This window comes from Rhipicephalus microplus, chromosome X (assembly GCF_043290135.1).
Source record: "Rhipicephalus microplus isolate Deutch F79 chromosome X, USDA_Rmic, whole genome shotgun sequence".
Classification (NCBI taxonomy): Eukaryota; Metazoa; Arthropoda; class Arachnida; order Ixodida; family Ixodidae; genus Rhipicephalus; species Rhipicephalus microplus.
The window spans coordinates 334194141-334211015 of NC_134710.1; the positions used below are offsets into that span (position 1 = coordinate 334194141).

The 16875-nt window shown below is 45.8% G+C and overlaps 1 protein-coding gene across 3 annotated transcripts in view; it reads left to right on the forward strand.

The window, feature by feature from the left end:
- The window catches only part of LOC119161229 (calpain-9), a 43803-nt gene that overhangs the window by 9953 nt on the left and 16975 nt on the right, over positions 1 to 16875 (forward strand). For all 3 annotated transcript variants that reach the window (XM_037413600.2, XM_037413601.2, XM_075879674.1), the window contains 5 exons: positions 5001 to 5175; positions 5759 to 5836; positions 7512 to 7678; positions 9147 to 9319; positions 10671 to 10831. In XM_037413600.2, the coding sequence (XP_037269497.2) occupies positions 5001 to 5175; positions 5759 to 5836; positions 7512 to 7678; positions 9147 to 9319; positions 10671 to 10831 (754 nt within the window). The remainder of the gene's footprint in view (positions 1 to 5000; positions 5176 to 5758; positions 5837 to 7511; positions 7679 to 9146; positions 9320 to 10670; positions 10832 to 16875) is intronic.

Genomic DNA, 16875 nt, shown 5'->3' on the forward strand with positions numbered 1-16875 from the left:
CAACTCTGAGTCGAACTCGCGGTGGTCGCGCCCGGAACGATTTTCTCGAGAAACGGGGTCTACAACACGCGTCAATCGCCCTGCTACCGAACCCCGCGACGTTCCTCGAAGCCGACTTGCTGTCGCTTCCTGCCCCTCGAAAACCACCGACTCTTTTGCCCCGCACCCCGTCCAATGCACCGCGAGAACAACGGAAGGGTCTCTTGCCCTTCGACCACTTACGCACACCATGCGCTTCTCTTTTCTTTGTTCTCTGGCCGCTTGGACGCTTGCGATACGGCAACTTTCTTGAAATTTCGCTCCGCCATTTGAATACATTCCTCAAACGCGTCGCGATTTTTGCCTGCCTGTTTTTACGGCGCTTTCTCCGTTTTGCACGTCTCTTGGTGCCGTCTACGGAGCCTTTCGCCCATCTCTGATGCTCACCAGCACCCACATGCTCATCTGATTTTTCGCGCGGACTGTCTGGATAATTGCCTAGCAATCTATCCTTCAAACACTGCCGCGTACGATGCGCTTTTCTTTTCCGGCGGTTCGGACGCACACGATACAGACCCGTCAGAGATGACAACGGCACTTTTCTCGCGATTTTACCATGCCGTTTGAAACCCTTACTCAAACGCGTTGTGCTCATCTCGAGCTTTGCCTTATTGTTGCCCTTCGGACGCTTTCTCCCCTGTGCACGCTTCTTTGTGCGGACCTGGGAGCCTTTCGTCCTACTCTGACGTTCTTCATCACCGATATGCTCCTCCGCCATCTCGCGCGCCCAGTCCTGATGATTGCCTATCAGTTCATCGTAAGACCGCGGCCGCGTAGATTGCGCACTTCTGTTCCTTACTCTCCGGCCGCTCAGACGCCTGCGATTTAAGCCAGTCAGAGAAGACAACGGGCCTTTTCTCGCAAATCCGCCACGCCGTTTGAAGGTCCTCGTCAAACGCGCCGCGCTGATCGCGAGCCTTGCCGCGCTTCTGTTTTTCGGACGCTTTCTCCGTTTGGCACATTCCTTGGTGCCAAACCTGGAGCCTTTCGTCCGCCTCTGACGCTCATCAACATGGTCTACAGGGCTGCAAGGTTCGATGGAACACTCTGTTAATCTTAACTTCGTTTCCCCCACCACGGAACCCTCACACCCTGCTGTGACCGCGAGCTCTTTTCCCTCAGAATGGGTTAAAACCTGTTCCATTCCCTTACAGGCACTAGCCTTCTCTTTGGCCTCAAACGGCACCGCCGCTATATCTACAGATATCAGACCCGCAGCACTCTCTTCGGCCCTAAACGGCACCGCTGCTGAAACGCACCGTTCGTGCGGTACATCTGCAAATTTCTGACCTGTAGCCCTCTCTTCGGCCTTAATCGGCACCGCCGCTACGTCGCACCGTTCGTGCACTTCATCTACAGATGTCTGACCTGTAGCCTTCGCTTCGGTCTTAAACGGCACCGCCGCTACATCGCACCGTTCGTGCGCTACATCTACAGATGTCTGACCTGTAGCCTTCGCTTCGGTCTTAAACGGCACCGCCGCTACATCGCACCGTTCGTGCGCTACATCTATGGATTGACCACTCTGCTGCAATGCCACCAATTCACAATTAAGCCTTTCTATCTCTTCATCTAATTCCTGCATCCTTTTTATATGTTCTTCATGCCTGCGCTCAGCTTCCAATTCCTCCTGGCGCCATCTTTCCTTTCTTTGCGCCCTTTGTACTTCCTCCTCCTGGTCCAATAAGTACATATTCCCGAAGTGCTCGATTTCCTCATTGTCACTATTGCTTTCGAGAATCACTTCGCGGAGTTTAGAAGCAGGCATATCATCATTAAAATCTAGCTCCAGATCCCAACACAGGTTCAGCAGGTTCTCTCTCGTCAATCTCGTAAGATCCATGGCGACTACTTTGCTTTGGCTCAGCTGTGACAAAACACAAACCCACCAGCGCTTCAATTCTGGGTCTAGAGAAATTGAAGCCTGGCAAATCTCACAGCGGAGACCACAAGCTTAAGCACCCAAGTAGCACTACGTGGCCAACATCCCTCTCTACTTTTTCTTGTTAATTTTTCACTCCTGCTTTTTACAACATCCTAAAATTTAACCCGCAACGTACCCTTAGAAATTTTGAAACATTACCCCTTGTTCCTATTGAATCATCTAAGCTTTCCTGCTTTAGCGTACTTGCTCAGATAATCATCCAGTGCTGCCCTGTGCTGAGATAACAACCACAGTGGCCAGGCAGTTGTTGGTTATATCTATCTTTTAACGAATTTAGGCCAAAAGACTCGATATATCTCAAGCACAAAGCCAGGCACTCACCCCATTACGTGCGGTGGTGGTACGCTGCTTCGATCCCGCCGAGTTCCAGGGCTTTCGGCTGGCCTCCGGTACATGTCGCTCTCCGTCGCAGACTCGTATCCCACCGCTGCCAACCAGTTGTTGCGACCGGGGTTTCCAGACACCGGAGGTCCGGGATGAAGTTGTCGAGGCAGGAGGAAGAGAGACTTGAAGAGGGTTTATTTACAATATGTACATTGCGAACTCCCTACACGGTGAGCTCTCAAACGTGGCAGGCCTCTACATGTCTCCTAACATAGCGCTACATGGTGCTTGGTTCTACATGGTTCTGCTCGGTTCTGCTCTCGAAAAAAAGCACACACGAATGAGCCGTGGGGGCTCATTATAAAGGGTCTGTCCTCCCCAGATCCCTAGATCGGGGACCGCGTACAGAGGGCACCGTCCAACCACGGATCACACATTACCCGCGAGGGTGACGAGCACGCACGGTCCACGTGAACGTTCAAAATTGAAGCGTGGTCACTGCACGGCCATGTGGCACGAACGTGGCTCCTCCTCGTCAAGGGGTGTCGCTGGGCGAGGGGTCTGAAGTTGATGACTGCATCCATCGAAAGGGCCGCCGTAAACAAGCTTCAAATGGTCGCCGAACGACTCGTTCAATTAGCGGGACGATTTCCGGCCGCCGCCGCCGCCGTCATCTTCCAAAGAAGAAACGGCACTTGTGGTCTCCCGAACTGCTCACGGTGTCGTGGCGGCAAGACGCCGCACCCTCCGGCCAGGGGGGAACAATACATGGCGGACACAGGCCGCCAGCCCGTTTGGCGACTAAAAAGGAACATCAAAAGGAACGCCGATCCATTGTCAGACCTGGCGCCGGTCCTAACAGTAGGCAGCCGGTCGTTCGGTTACTTGTTTGAAGATTAAAGGAGCGCCGCTCCCTCTTCCGCTCTGGCGCCGGTCACAACAATACCCACATGGGGGATTGGCCACACTGTACCTCATAATAGATGATTTTTTACAACGCTTGCTAAAAAAATAAAGAGAAATTTTGTGTGACCGACGAAGAGTATTTTGTGCGACCGACAGGTACGTGCCGTGCGGCCTACGCGGGAACGATCATATACGGGTACGTGCCACAGAAATTAGGTAACTTCTACTACTCACAACCAACAGTGAAAAAAAAGGCAGCATTTAGCCCAACAAATGGCCACTGGTTTCTCAGCTCGTCCTAGCTTTGTGTTAGTTTCATAGACCTTTGCATTAGGCATCCTGTCTCCCGGTTCTTGGCCCATGCTCCTTTGTGGGTGAGCGCCATCCATGCCAGGTCATCTTCATGGCCAATCCCCCGAAGTGGGTAAGAGCCAAATCACAAGACCCAAATAAGCAAGCAAGCGACAGCGGTGAGCACAACACCCCAAGTACGTACAACGAGAGAATACTAAAAAAACGAGAAAGGAAATGGCGGCTTCGAGAACAACCAGAAGTTATAGAGGGCTCACGCCAATGACGACGTGCCCGCAGATCTATGAGTGGTTTGAATGCTTGGTTTCAGCGCGAGATTCTGCCTCTGGAGTGTGGACAACCGTGTCGTGTATGTGACTGTCTGTGGTTGAGCACAAAAGTCTACGCGCTGAGAATCAACGTAGAAACAACCTAGCGTCTTCTAGCTAAATCCTAGCGACGACCCAGGGACAACCTGCATCATCAAGGTAAGGATAAGAAACAATCTAAAAGCCACCATACTAGTCTTCAAGACCATCCTGTTTAGCTGTTTGAAGCCTGACGTGGCTTATAGTACAAGCTTTGTCTTATTAAAATTTGTAATAGTTTATAAAAACGTCGCAACTTCATTCGCAAGGCTTCTTCTTTCTGCACGAGCAAAAGTACGAACAGCGCTGAGCGCTACAAATCATCAAAAAGGTTCGGAAGCACCGCAGGCGTCTTTTTTTCGTTTTGTGGTGATGCTTGCATATTTTCTCTTAATGAATTCTTTATGATGTTTTTAGGAGATGAGTTTTCAGCATGAGACAGTGCAGTAATATTAGCGACAACGATGATGGTACGTTTGTCACTGCCTTCTTGCGGTACACCAGTGTTACTGCGAAGTGTGGACAATCAAGGTTCTTGGCTTTATATATCGACTACGCAGTATACGTACAAGCAAAACGAAACGGCATGCGAGTGGGAGTACGAAGGACGGACGCGCAGAATTAAGACAACACACTGAAACGTGAGGTTTATTGAAAAAAAAATATCGCAAATGATCCTTGGCAATCAGCATAGTGCGACATCGGACAGTTGAAAATAATCATAAATAAAAAGAAAAGAAATATAAAGGAATATGCGTTACTGTGGAGCGTACATAAAACCAATCTGTTTCTTGCGTGCCGTGGCGTCACGCACTTCGTCACTATCATGACTAGTGTCAAAACTCGTCAAATTTTCCGCTTTCCTAAAATGTGACTACCACGACTGAATACAGAAGATAGGACTGGAGGAGTAGGCATAAAATTTATTCGGGGGGTGGGGCGAAGAGGGCAGGCAGATGGGGTGGAGCGTGCATCCTTTTTCTGTGCTATATGCCATGGCAAAAAGATTGCGTTGAAAGGGAAGGGGGGGGGGGGGGGGGGTATGGGCCTAATGTGTCACCATCTGGCTACACGCCACTGAATACGGCACGAGTATGTGCAATCTAGCCGTGTTCACGCGTATGCAGGTTCTACGGCGGCTACGATCAGCTGCAGGCCGGCCACACGGGTCGGGCGTTGCAGGATCTGACCGGCGGCGTAGCGCAGACCTTCCGCATGGCGCACGTGGACCCACCGATGGCCTTCTCAATGGTGTCCAGTGCCGTACCTCGCTCCACACTCATGGCCGCCTGCATAATACCGGTGAGAAAATCAAATTTACATTATTTACTGCGGTCACTTGGTAATAGCCGCGGGGAAAATAAAGTCTGCGTGATGACCTTATTTTGCGCAACCACAGTCGGCTACTGCGTAAGAAAAATAATTAAAAAAAGTACTGCAGTGCACAATCGGCAATATGAAAACATATTTTGGAATTTTAGAGGCTCACGTGGCCGTGTTTAATTACGGGCCTCTAGCACGTTCTGCAGTGCAGGCATGCTTGAAATATACTTTTCCGTATCCTCAGTGAGGCTACACAACGATATCTTGCCGTCATATGTAGTGAATAAGGTGAAGTATAACGGCATCATTGACCTTAATTTGCTGCACGACATGCATATTCGTTCTCAAATCGCCGATCGTGGCTGTCATTTGATACCTATTTGCGCTATTCACGCGCGACGACTGTAGGGAAGGGCTCAAGCTATATCGGTAATCGCGAATAGTTTTAGAAGAAGGAACGACTGGCGGAATGTGGCATTTCGGTGAACATCACCAGGGTTTGCCCTTCAAGCGACGGTAACCTAACGCATTTCACTTTGATTTCTCTCTTTTTCACTCGCAGGACCATCACAAGGGCCCCGCACGACTAAATAACGGCCTATACACCCAGCATGCCTACAGCGTGACGGGTATAGCAAAGGTAAATATTGCCTGTTATTCGATGTCCTGTTTAATCGGCAGTGCGCGGCCTATTCATATTTTATTTCAGTGATGGTCACAGGAATTTCATGTTTTTTAGGAAAAGAAGCATTGCTTACGAGGTAAGAAAGAAAAATATACCCGCCTTAATTCTAACGCCGAAAGCCCGCGTGCATTACCACACTCTAGAGTAACTGAAACGTTATATGGCGTTACGCTGCAGATTACGAAAATGCAGCTCTAGTCCCGGTTGCGGCGTCCCCTTGAAAAAAAAAACGTGTTTGTCATCGGCTGCGCTGTATACGGAACAGTTATTTTTATATCTTACTCCTTTTCCATCTTTTCAACCATTTTTAATTTATTCCAGTGCAGACTAGACAATGAAAACTGTTCATTCTGGTTATTTTATCTTGCCTTTTATCTCTTATTTGCGTCTCTTTTTCACATCGTCAGCCTTGTTGGTTTTCGAATGGCTCTTGCCTTGCCTTCTTTTGTGCCCTGCAGCTGTGACAAGTTGTTAAAACAGATGTGCTTATATTCTAGGATTAACTTTTCAGCGATAAAGAACATCTTTAGGATACGTGCATGTTATTTGTGAGTTTCAATAGATTTATATTTCTGACAAAGCTACGACTAAGCAAAGCTAAGGTCACGGTAATCATTTTAAAAGCACATTTTTTTTTTCGTCGTGTGACAACACGCAGGTAAAATGACATTAGAGCCGCCTAATGCCATTCGTTGTAAATTACATTAGCTTTTCCGTTAGACAAGGGTATAACATTCATTCACAGCAGTGTACGCCCATGGATGGATGGATGGATGGATATGGCTGTACCCTTTAGATCGGGCGGTGGCTAGCGCCACCAAGCCGTAATACTTAATGAATCCAAAACTATATTTATTTTTTTCCTTAAAAAGTGAGTTTGAGGATTCGTACTTTGCAGTGAAGAGTTTAATTTTCACTCGTGCCTTGACTTTAGCCACCAATCAGATAACCTCCTTCTAGTTAAGTCTACTTGCTTAAAGTCTATTTTGCCCTCCCGGTCCCTAAACCCCAGTGCTTTGAAAAACTCTGCGCCATCATCCTGAACTATAGGGTGAAGCCCTTTACAGAACATTATCACGTGTTCGGCAGTTTCTTCTTCCTCTCCACACGCACTGCATACCGTTCTTAATCATGCCCATTCTCCACATGTCAGTCTCCGTTTCCTTCACTTTCTTCTTAACCGATAGTTCTTTTTGGTTTGACCACCTGCTGTTTTCTAAGTATTTACCAGTCAACTTCCTGGTTCGCTTCCTCCATTTTGTATCGACATTCTTCATGTACAAGTAGCTGAAAACCTTCCTAGCCCAACGCTCCTCCTTCATTTCTCTCAATCGCTTCTCAAATTTTATCTTGCTGCTAGCTTCTCTGCCCTCAAATGATGTCCATCTCATATCACCTTGTACTCCCTGATTTGGTGTATTCATGTGAGCTCCTAAAGCAAGCCTACCTATTCCACGTTGCTTAATTTCTAATCTTGCTTGAACTTCTGATCTCATGCACAAGACCGCATTGCCGAACGTCAGCCCAGGAACAATGACCCCTTTCCATATTCCTCTCACAACATCATACCTCTCACATCATCATACCATGAATGTTGTGCACTTGCGCCACCATGCGGTGGTGCTCGCAGGTGCGCGTCAAACAAGGAGAAGTGACGCTCATCCGGCTGCGCAACCCGTGGGGCCGTGGCGAGTGGAACGGGCCCTGGAGTGACCGCTCGTGGGAGTGGGACAGCCTCTCGGAGAGAGACCGGCAGCTTCTCGGACTGCGCCAGCCGCCCTCCGACGGAGAGTTCTGGTCAGTCACCTGAACAACGATCACTGAGAGAGTTCGCAACCGTTCACGCATGTTTGTCCCTCCAAACATCCCTTGTAGGCCGACTTTCGACGTCTATAGAAACTATTTTCAACCCTTCAAGTACGCCAAATTCTGATTCCGCTCTCGTCGTGGCACCTTATAACCCCAGCAGGATAATTATAGCTGTGAAAGTTGGTACGTATCTCTTTAAAAGTTAATGTAGATGATGATGTTGTTGATCTTGATGATATGTGTTATTTAACGTCCCAAAACCACCATATTATTATGAGAGATGTCGTAGTAGAGGGCTCCGAAAATTTCGACCACCTGGGGTTCTTCAACGTGCACCGAAATCTGAGCACAGAGGCCTACAGAATTTTCGCCTCCATCAATAATGCCGCCGCCGCAGCTGGGTTTCGATCCCGCGACTTGCGGGCTAAGTACCTTAGTCACAAGACAACCGCAGCGGGGCAAAGTTAACGTGGATGATAAGGAACAGTAAAACAAGAAGACAAGCGCTGAGCAGGCAAGACAGTCATCAGGCTATAAAATATCCTGGTTTCGCTGCTTTAATTATATTTCCAGAGCCCTCCACTACGGCGTCCCTCATAATCATATGGGGGTTGGGGACGTTAAACCTCACATATCAATCAATCAATCAATCAATCAATCAATCAATCAATCAATCGCTGCTTCAATTCATGTAACTTGGTGCAAAGGTCACCTTGGTACCACGTGCTACCTTGCTTACACGCTTCTTAAATATACACAAGGCAAATCCCAAACAGTACTGAATAACAGATGATGGTTGCTTTTGTTTAGGTGCACGTTGTTCATGCCATACCGCAGGCGTGGCCTATTACGGTCGTTCATAACGCACTATATCAGGGTCAATGCCTGTAACGAGATTTTCTCATTTCCTTTTCCTTCGGTAGCCTAGTTCGTTAAACCATTTCCCTGAACAACCAGTTTTCTGCAGTTTTGTTCCGAAATTTTCTTGCCTTTTATTTTCTTTCACAAATCGTCCCATCAACAGACGGACTAGAAAAGAAAGGGTACCTGCGACCTATCAAAAATAAACTAAGAGCAGACAATCATTTGTGTTGGGATTAGGCATGGAGCTTGCGTAGGATATTTACTGAAGCCTGTTAAGGGTAAGTAGCAGCGTAATCCCCTTTATCTTCGGAGACATTGACGACACAAAGAAAGTATATCCAACCCTTTCCGTTTGTATACGACCGCTTTATTGAATATGTATAGTTTTTTTACGTAGTTTCTGGCCTGTTGCGGGACATTTGTGATTCAGCGGTCACCCGCAGGTATTAGGGCTCGAAATTGTAGCCGCAGTCGCAAAAGCCGCGCGCATACTGCTCGGCTTTAAGAATCAGGAGCTTGAAGTGTGGTGCCGCCGGCGTGCTGCACTGTGCACATAAAAAGTACGTGTGTTAACGGCCACTCACCTTTGCAGGATGTCCTTCGAGGACTTCACGCTGAACTTTACGCATCTCGACCTTGTGCATATCGGGCCGGACGACTGGATGCAGGAGTCGGCGCTTCACAGCAAGAAGCCCTGGCGCGCCGTGCTGGCCAGGCGTCGCTGGAGGGCCGGGTACAACGCCGGTGGAGGACCGAACCACCCGGGTCAGCAGCGGCTCTTTTTTTCATGAGCTGTAGCCTTATGCAAATGCAATGCGCGTTCGGGTTCATGTCACATTAGGTAGTAGGGCTTTGTTTTTTCTGCCATTGTGTTATGATGCATGGGGATAACAGCTGCGCAATGGACAATGCGTCGTACTTAAAATGCAAAGCTCCCCGCACTTAAGGCCAGTGATATGTGCCAATTCTTTTGTTTTTGTTTTGAGAAACGCAATAGAGTTGGGAATGATTGCTCGCATCAAAAGAAAGATAAAATGAAATAAAATGATAGGATCAAGTTCCGAATAGGTTTCAACAATGAGAACTGCAAAGTGCAAAGGGGTTCCTTTTTCTGACCAAAAACACAAGACCGAGAGAGAGAGAGAGAGAGAGAGAGAGAGAAGTAGAAAGAGTGTCGTGGTTGGTTTACTTCATAAGTATGGTGTTGATTCTGTCGAAGGTTAAAACGTAATCTATGCTACCTTACTTGCTTCTGCTTAACCTATTTTAGATCTCTCGGTCCCTGCAATAGACAGCATACGTGTTTTAAAAGCAATTATTTAAATATTGCGCATTGCACTGCGTTCGTGCCCTCCACAGCAAGGCGTATTGTTATAGACAGCTTACGTGATAAAGTGATAAATGTTATATATTTGCTGTGTAATGCCCCGCAAGACATCCTTGAGGTACGCAATGAATGGATGAATCAATCAATCAATCAATCAATCAATCCATCAATCAATGATTGAGTGAACGAACTTGCTATCAAACATATATTCCCAAATCGCACTTTTGCTTCTTGTTTCGTGAATGACTTTCACTGTTCTATAGTATACGAACGATTTCCCCTGTTTCGGCTGGAGATTTTACGTGGGCACCGACTGTAAAAGCTATGGTGTGCCCTTTAGAATCGCAAGACTGCACGCAGCTCCCGCGCCGCACCCTTGCGAGACCATTCGCACTCAAAGCAGATGCTTTCTTAACATTTCCATTGCGAAACTGTGAAATATTCTTGTGAGCATGTGCCGCGTGAAAGGGCAGTGGTATTGTCAGTCAGTCAACCAAACCTACTCCGCTACCGAAATCACCATATTAGAAGGCAACCAGGAAACACACTGGGACAGTGCGTGGTGTGCTAGCCTTTATCAATTCAATTTTGCTGCTTTCAAAATGACGGCTCAAATAATGTTACACGTCCGAGTTATTAGTTAACGACGCAAAAAGCAATATGCAGTCGCGCGTATATGTAACATTTTAGAGTTCCACTCTGAATTTCTGCACTTTATGCAATACATTCCCCTCCCCCGAATCTTTCATTCTCCTCCCACATCACGTTTTATTTCACTTATTCCTACAGAAACCACGGGATGCAACCCGCAGTTTCACGTGCAGATTCCAAAGACAAACTTAAGTAAATGCCACATGGTGGTGTCCGTGACGCAGCAGTACGTCACAGATGTCCTGCGAGATTCTGGAAAGAAGCCCACGTTGCACCCTGTCGGTTTCGCCATATACGAGGTGAGTGCCGCTTCCTTGCCACATCTCGTCATCGCGGTATACGTCGGAGTGTGCGAATGCTATTTTTACCTTCGTTGGTGCTGTTTTTTTCGTGATTTTCGCCGGCGATATGCCGCTTTGTAGCTAGTATGACGACTATGTTCTTTGCGAATTGAAGAGCATCGACAACATGCGAAATGGCGCTAGGGCGCGACGTCTCTAGAGGACGTGTCGCCAGTCAAATTGAGCACTTAGTGTCCGGACAAAAAAAAAGAACAAAACACAGCATTTCCACCGAGTGAATGATGATGAGTGGGGCAAAGATCCGTCGGTCCATCCATTCGTCCGTGCATGCGTCTATGCGTTCGATCACGTCTGAGAATGCAGACGCCGCGCGGGTAACACTGACGAGACGCGAGCCAAGGAAGCCTAGCGCAACCGTCTTCAATGCGCCCGCCGCTCTGCTCTGTCCATGGCCTTCCACTGATCCGCCACGCAGTTACTGTGTACTAGAAGGGACACTTCCAGTACACTCGAAGGCAGTGCTGCCAACCTGCGGAGCCACTTTTTCCCTCTATGGAGTGAAAAAATTATCTAGGTTTACCTAGATTTTCATTAAGAGTGGTTTTTTTGACGACTGTTGTGTTTGTGCTGTGTAAAACGATTTCAAAGCTCACTTTTATGATATAATGGTGCATTCGTTTGAAAATAATCACTAAAATCACCGCGCCGAAGGTGAAAAGAATGTCGCAGAACAAATTGAAAAGCTTTAAATAACGTTTTATTCCATGAAATTACAAAAGTAAGCGGTCATCACATTACGAGGGAGGGGGGGCATGTCGTATCACAGTATTTTATATAAATCACCTAGAAAGAAGCAATATATAGGCCGAAGAAGGGGTAAACTATGAAAATAATGTTTAGGAACACTGCTAGCTGTTTAATGCAAAACACGGAAATCTTACACTACGATACAGTGCACTTGTAATACCATGCAAGTTACAAATAATAACAACAACAATAATAATAATAATAATAATAATAATAATAATATTATTATTATTATTATTATTATTATTATTATTATTATTATTATTATTATTATTATTATTATTATTATTATTATTATTATTATTATTATTATTATCATTATTATTATTATTATTATTATTATTATTATTATTATTATTATTATTATTATTATTATTATTATTATTATTATTATTATTATTATTATTATTATTATTATTATTATTATAACCAGAACGAGCATATAGCGCGCAATATGTGAAATATTACGACGAGCAAGCGAGCAAGCTTAAAAAATTCGATTCTGTTATTTTGTAACTCTCGTGCAGAAAATGCTTGGTGGTGTTTATATAAAACATGAAATGGTGCACCCTTACATAACCCATAAACAATATCCTGAAAAACATACTCTCGAGCTTTGTCTTGATATCTGATACAGGTTATTGTGACGAAAAATAGTTTAACCATGAAAGCATATTATATGCCAGTTGGTAGTTCATCCCTCGCAACCTGCTGAATGGTTACGAAAAGATATGTTTATTACAAATGGCGACTGCCATATATTCGTGTCAAATATATCCTTGCAGTGTTCCACCACCCACTTTTTTCAACCTTTTTTCAGCTGTGCAAATAACCGCATATACATGCAGCCTTTTCCCAGAAACCTTGGCGACCTTGGCGGAGCCCCATGGCTCCACGGGGCAGCTCCTTAGCAACATGACAGCGTTTGCAATAAAGAGAACCTGATAAAGAAAAACAACAAACCAAATAAATAACGTTGCGGGTTAAATGTGAGAAAATGTAAGGTTGGTGTAAAGGAAAACATGTACTTGGTGGGCTCGAGAGAAAGAACTTTTTCTTTGGTTCGAACCGGGAATCAGGCAATCGACGTCAAACACCGACGGCAAAGAATGAACCGCAATGAAGTGGAGGAGAGAAGAGCGCTGACACAGCGTTCGGGGCGGAGACCAGCCCGTCTTTGCACCCTTCAACCGCTACTGGGCATGGCACAGAGATTTCGGATGAGTGTAGAAAGGGTGTACAAGAAAAAAGCATGAAAAAAAGCAAAGAAGGAACATAAACGAGGTTGTGGGCAGGAGGTCCGTTGATCTGCTTGCTTCACGTGGAAGTAAAAAGTTTCCCTAGATGTTGACAAATTTTTCTTTCTCCCTGAGTACAACGAAGATTTCCTAGATCTAAGGAAATTTTCCTCAAGTTGGAAGCACTGCCGCGACGTATGGCGACCATGGAGAAGACAGAGAGAAGCACTCGTTGGCAAAGCGTGCGCAGCACATAATCCGATAGTAGCGGCATTTCGGAGAGTAGTGGCATAGTAACGTCATTTAGTAAACGAGACGAGAAATGGTCGTCCTTTTTTTACTTCTTTTTTTTTCTGGCCTCTTCTTCTCTCGGTTACGCGCGACTAGCCACAAGGTTAGACTATAAGGAGCTTCGCCCCTAAAAAATAGGCGATTTGGTTCATCATTTGAATAAAAAAATGTCAATCTGTGAACGAAGAAAGGCTCGAATACAGTACGTCAGCTATGGTTTCATATATCTAACGCGGCACTTCGTCGGTTTGTGTTAGCGTATCCTTTGGCAACGAAAGCGTTTCCTCTCCGTCTCATCGCCGAAGCACCATTCCAAGTCGCGTGATTTCACGCTGGCGCGAGTGAACCCATTTTGAACAGATGGCGTGCGCAACCTTGAACGCCGCGTCGTAAAAGGTGTCGCGTATAATACGATACACGTATAGGCACACGGGAGGGCTGTCTTTATACCCACAGAGACAGGGGAAAAAGCGATTTGCGTGTCATAGTCGCGTGCAGCACCACGTTTCCGTGGAGTCATTCCTGTTTTATTTTGTTTTTGAAAGGCGTTTTTTAAAGTGTTTCGGAAGCGACCGCACACAGAGAGGTTCGGATGCCCTCGGCATGCGGTCACGCGCGGGTGACTTAAGCGCTTCTGCGGGTCACCTGTCCGCGAGCACGCCACCTGTCTCGTTATTATACACGCAAAGAGCTTCCGGAGTGGGGCCACCTCAGGCCATTTCGTTTTGGAGTTATAAACGAGCGCTTTACATTCGGCCAGCTTTAGGAAGAGAAAAAAAAAAGGCCACTTTACAGAATGCCAGCTTCTTTAATGTTTTGCGAGAAAATGAGGCAGCCGAGTGGCAAAATAAATGAAAGGGGCAGATTGACACAGCAATAATTGTACATTGCACTACCCTATAACTTATTGGCATCGTAAAACATTTACGATAAAACTTTTATTTCGAGGTATAGTGAGATTGTTCTGAGAACTTTTGTAAACCGTGGTACAGCATAAAAAAAGAGAAAAAGAGAAATGATGAGTAAAGGAATGCGCACAATCACTCGCAGCCTTCATGTGACGAAGTTGTGCACGGGGTACATGGGCAAGTCGTCCACGGCGAAGTGCTGTCCAAAATAATTAGCTTCTTTCTTCTGTGATTGGAAGGATAGCTTGTTACGTAGGTGTCCCTCAGTCTCGGCAGCATTTTATGTCGAGAATAAGGAGGGATCTTCGTTGTGCAATGTGTAGCGCTTGCTGTAGAGCTTTTTAAAGATAACCTTTCGGTGAAATTGGCATGATACTTCAAGTGTGTGTTTTTTTACATTCAGCGTGTTCAACCAGAACAAGAGTGTACATCTGTTCACGAGCAATTTTATTTATTTTCGCAATACTGAACCAGTGCTCACGACCATTTGGTGTCCTACACATGTGTTGAGTGGCAAGAAAATGACAATTCGCGAATGAGTGAGCGAGCTCTGCGTCAAGTTTCCAAAAACTGCGCTAGTTTTTAATGTCGCGTTGAACATTATTTCAAAAATGCGACTCTTTTATTGAGGTTAAACAAGGTCGCGATATGACTGAAGGTCGGTTTTTAGAAATTCCAACTAGAATTTTCTGCTTAGTTACGAACTAAAGCTTATGTGTGAACCCATGAGAAAGATACAGAGGGGGAGATCAAGGGCACATAAAAATTATGAATTATTTGGCCAGCTGCTCCAGAGCTCTATGTAAATGCCACTGCCAACCACACCCGTATAGACAGAAATTACTTACACTGAAATATTTAGTAGAATAATACTTCACCTAATCATGATGCGGGACATATAAATAACGAACCCGGCAGACCAATAATAAAATGCACTTATGATAGCGAAGTTTTGTGAAGGCGGCGCCACAATTTTTCTCGCTTGTAAAGAGATGTTATGTTCCAATTATATGTGGGATTTAACGTCTCAAAACCACCATATGATTATGAAAGACGCCGTAGTAGAGGGCTCTGAAAGTTTCGACCACCTGGCGTTCATTAACGTGCACCCAAATCTGAGCACACCGGCCTACAACATTTTCGCTTCCATCGAAAATGCAGCCGCCGAAACCAGGATTTGATCCTACGACCTTCGGGTCAGCAGCCGAGTACCTTAGCCACTAGACTACCGTGGCCGTGTGGGGGGGGGGGGGGGGGAGGGTTGAAGTGTTTTTTTTCTTTTTTTGCCCGGGCAGTCCTTGTGTGCTCGCAGCTGGTATTCGCTCGTGATCTGATGTTGTGTCAGCAAAATCTATTTGCCCTGACAGGGGGTACTAATAACTGAGGTGAAGATTATGGGGTCAAGATCAAAGTTATGCTTGCTCTAAGAGCGAATGTGAGACTAAAGAAGATCAGGGACCAAATTAATCAAACTACTTTTTCGAAGGTACTCTTTCCGACGAATTAACCGTATTATGAATTGTGTAGCATATTCAGTGTCATGGCTGCCTGAAAATGTCTTTCACAAAAAATTTCAGTGGAAGAAATTCTTGTGAATTCGAGCTGTTAGGCTGCGTTCACAAAGTTTTTCTATGGTAAGGAGAGTTTGCCATAGAACTATTGCCTTCGTGAATAACATGTCTACCCTCCGGATTGGCTGGACTGGAGGCGCAAATGAACGTCCTCTAGTGGCTAAAGCACAGCTTCCTGTCGTGTCTGACGCCGTGACTCTTGTGAAAATCAATAATGGTCGATCCAAGCATGCCGCGATGTCCCTGGTGGGCAGCCAGACGCCAGAAGTGGTTCCGTACATGCAGAAGGTCACACATACCCTCGAAAGGGTGGCTATATAGTCACTTCAACATGCCGTTGGTTTTCTCGGTCAAGAAGATGCTCGCTCAGCTAACGCATGACCTGAGAAAAAAAGAGGGGGGTGGGGCGTCCTAAAGAGAACCATAAAAGCATTTTGTTCAGTGTGCCAACAGTGTCGTGTATGAGATTTCACTGTCCTGCGCAAAGTATACATGACCAGACGGGGCGCTGCCGCAATGACCGACTCACGGAACAGAAAATATATCTGACCAATAAGGGGACGAATAATCTTGTTGACTACTGCATGGCGTGCTAAAACTAAGCCACGTATCTCCGGGGCACAAAAATCTTCGGTAGAAGTATATGCGAAAAATTGCTTGTGAAACATTAGAAGCGGTTTTTTTTTTTAAATCTGAGAACCAGCTGAGAAGTGTGTAAGCGGCACTTACATTGCACTGCAAAATGCTGAAATGCAATTCGTTTCCTGCCCTGATTGATATATCTTTAAATTTGTATGGGTCGTTGGGACAGCGCGCCTGCGCAGTTTGCTGGTATATAAAAGCTGCGGATCTGCCTTCGATAAAATCATTTCTTAGTTTGCTCATTGCTCGTCTCTTACTTTCTGTTGTCATGCCCTGTTGCGCTAATGACGATGATTGCTTTGTCTATACAGCAACTCTTTCAAAGTATATTTCTTGTTGATTTTTGCAGCCCACTTAAACACCCTAGTATAGAGCTCAGTTGCTGCATAATATGAAGTATGATGTGCTGGCAGTGTTCCAATACGACTACACGAAGACGTCATACTTGAAAACCTTTGTGGTGCTTATCTTGCTTTATATAGGAAAGCGCGAAATTACGAGCCGGTGTAAAGTGTTTGCCTGGTTTGCGAATATTGCTTGTGGAACTGAGTGTTTTGGGACACATTCTTCATATAGCAAACATC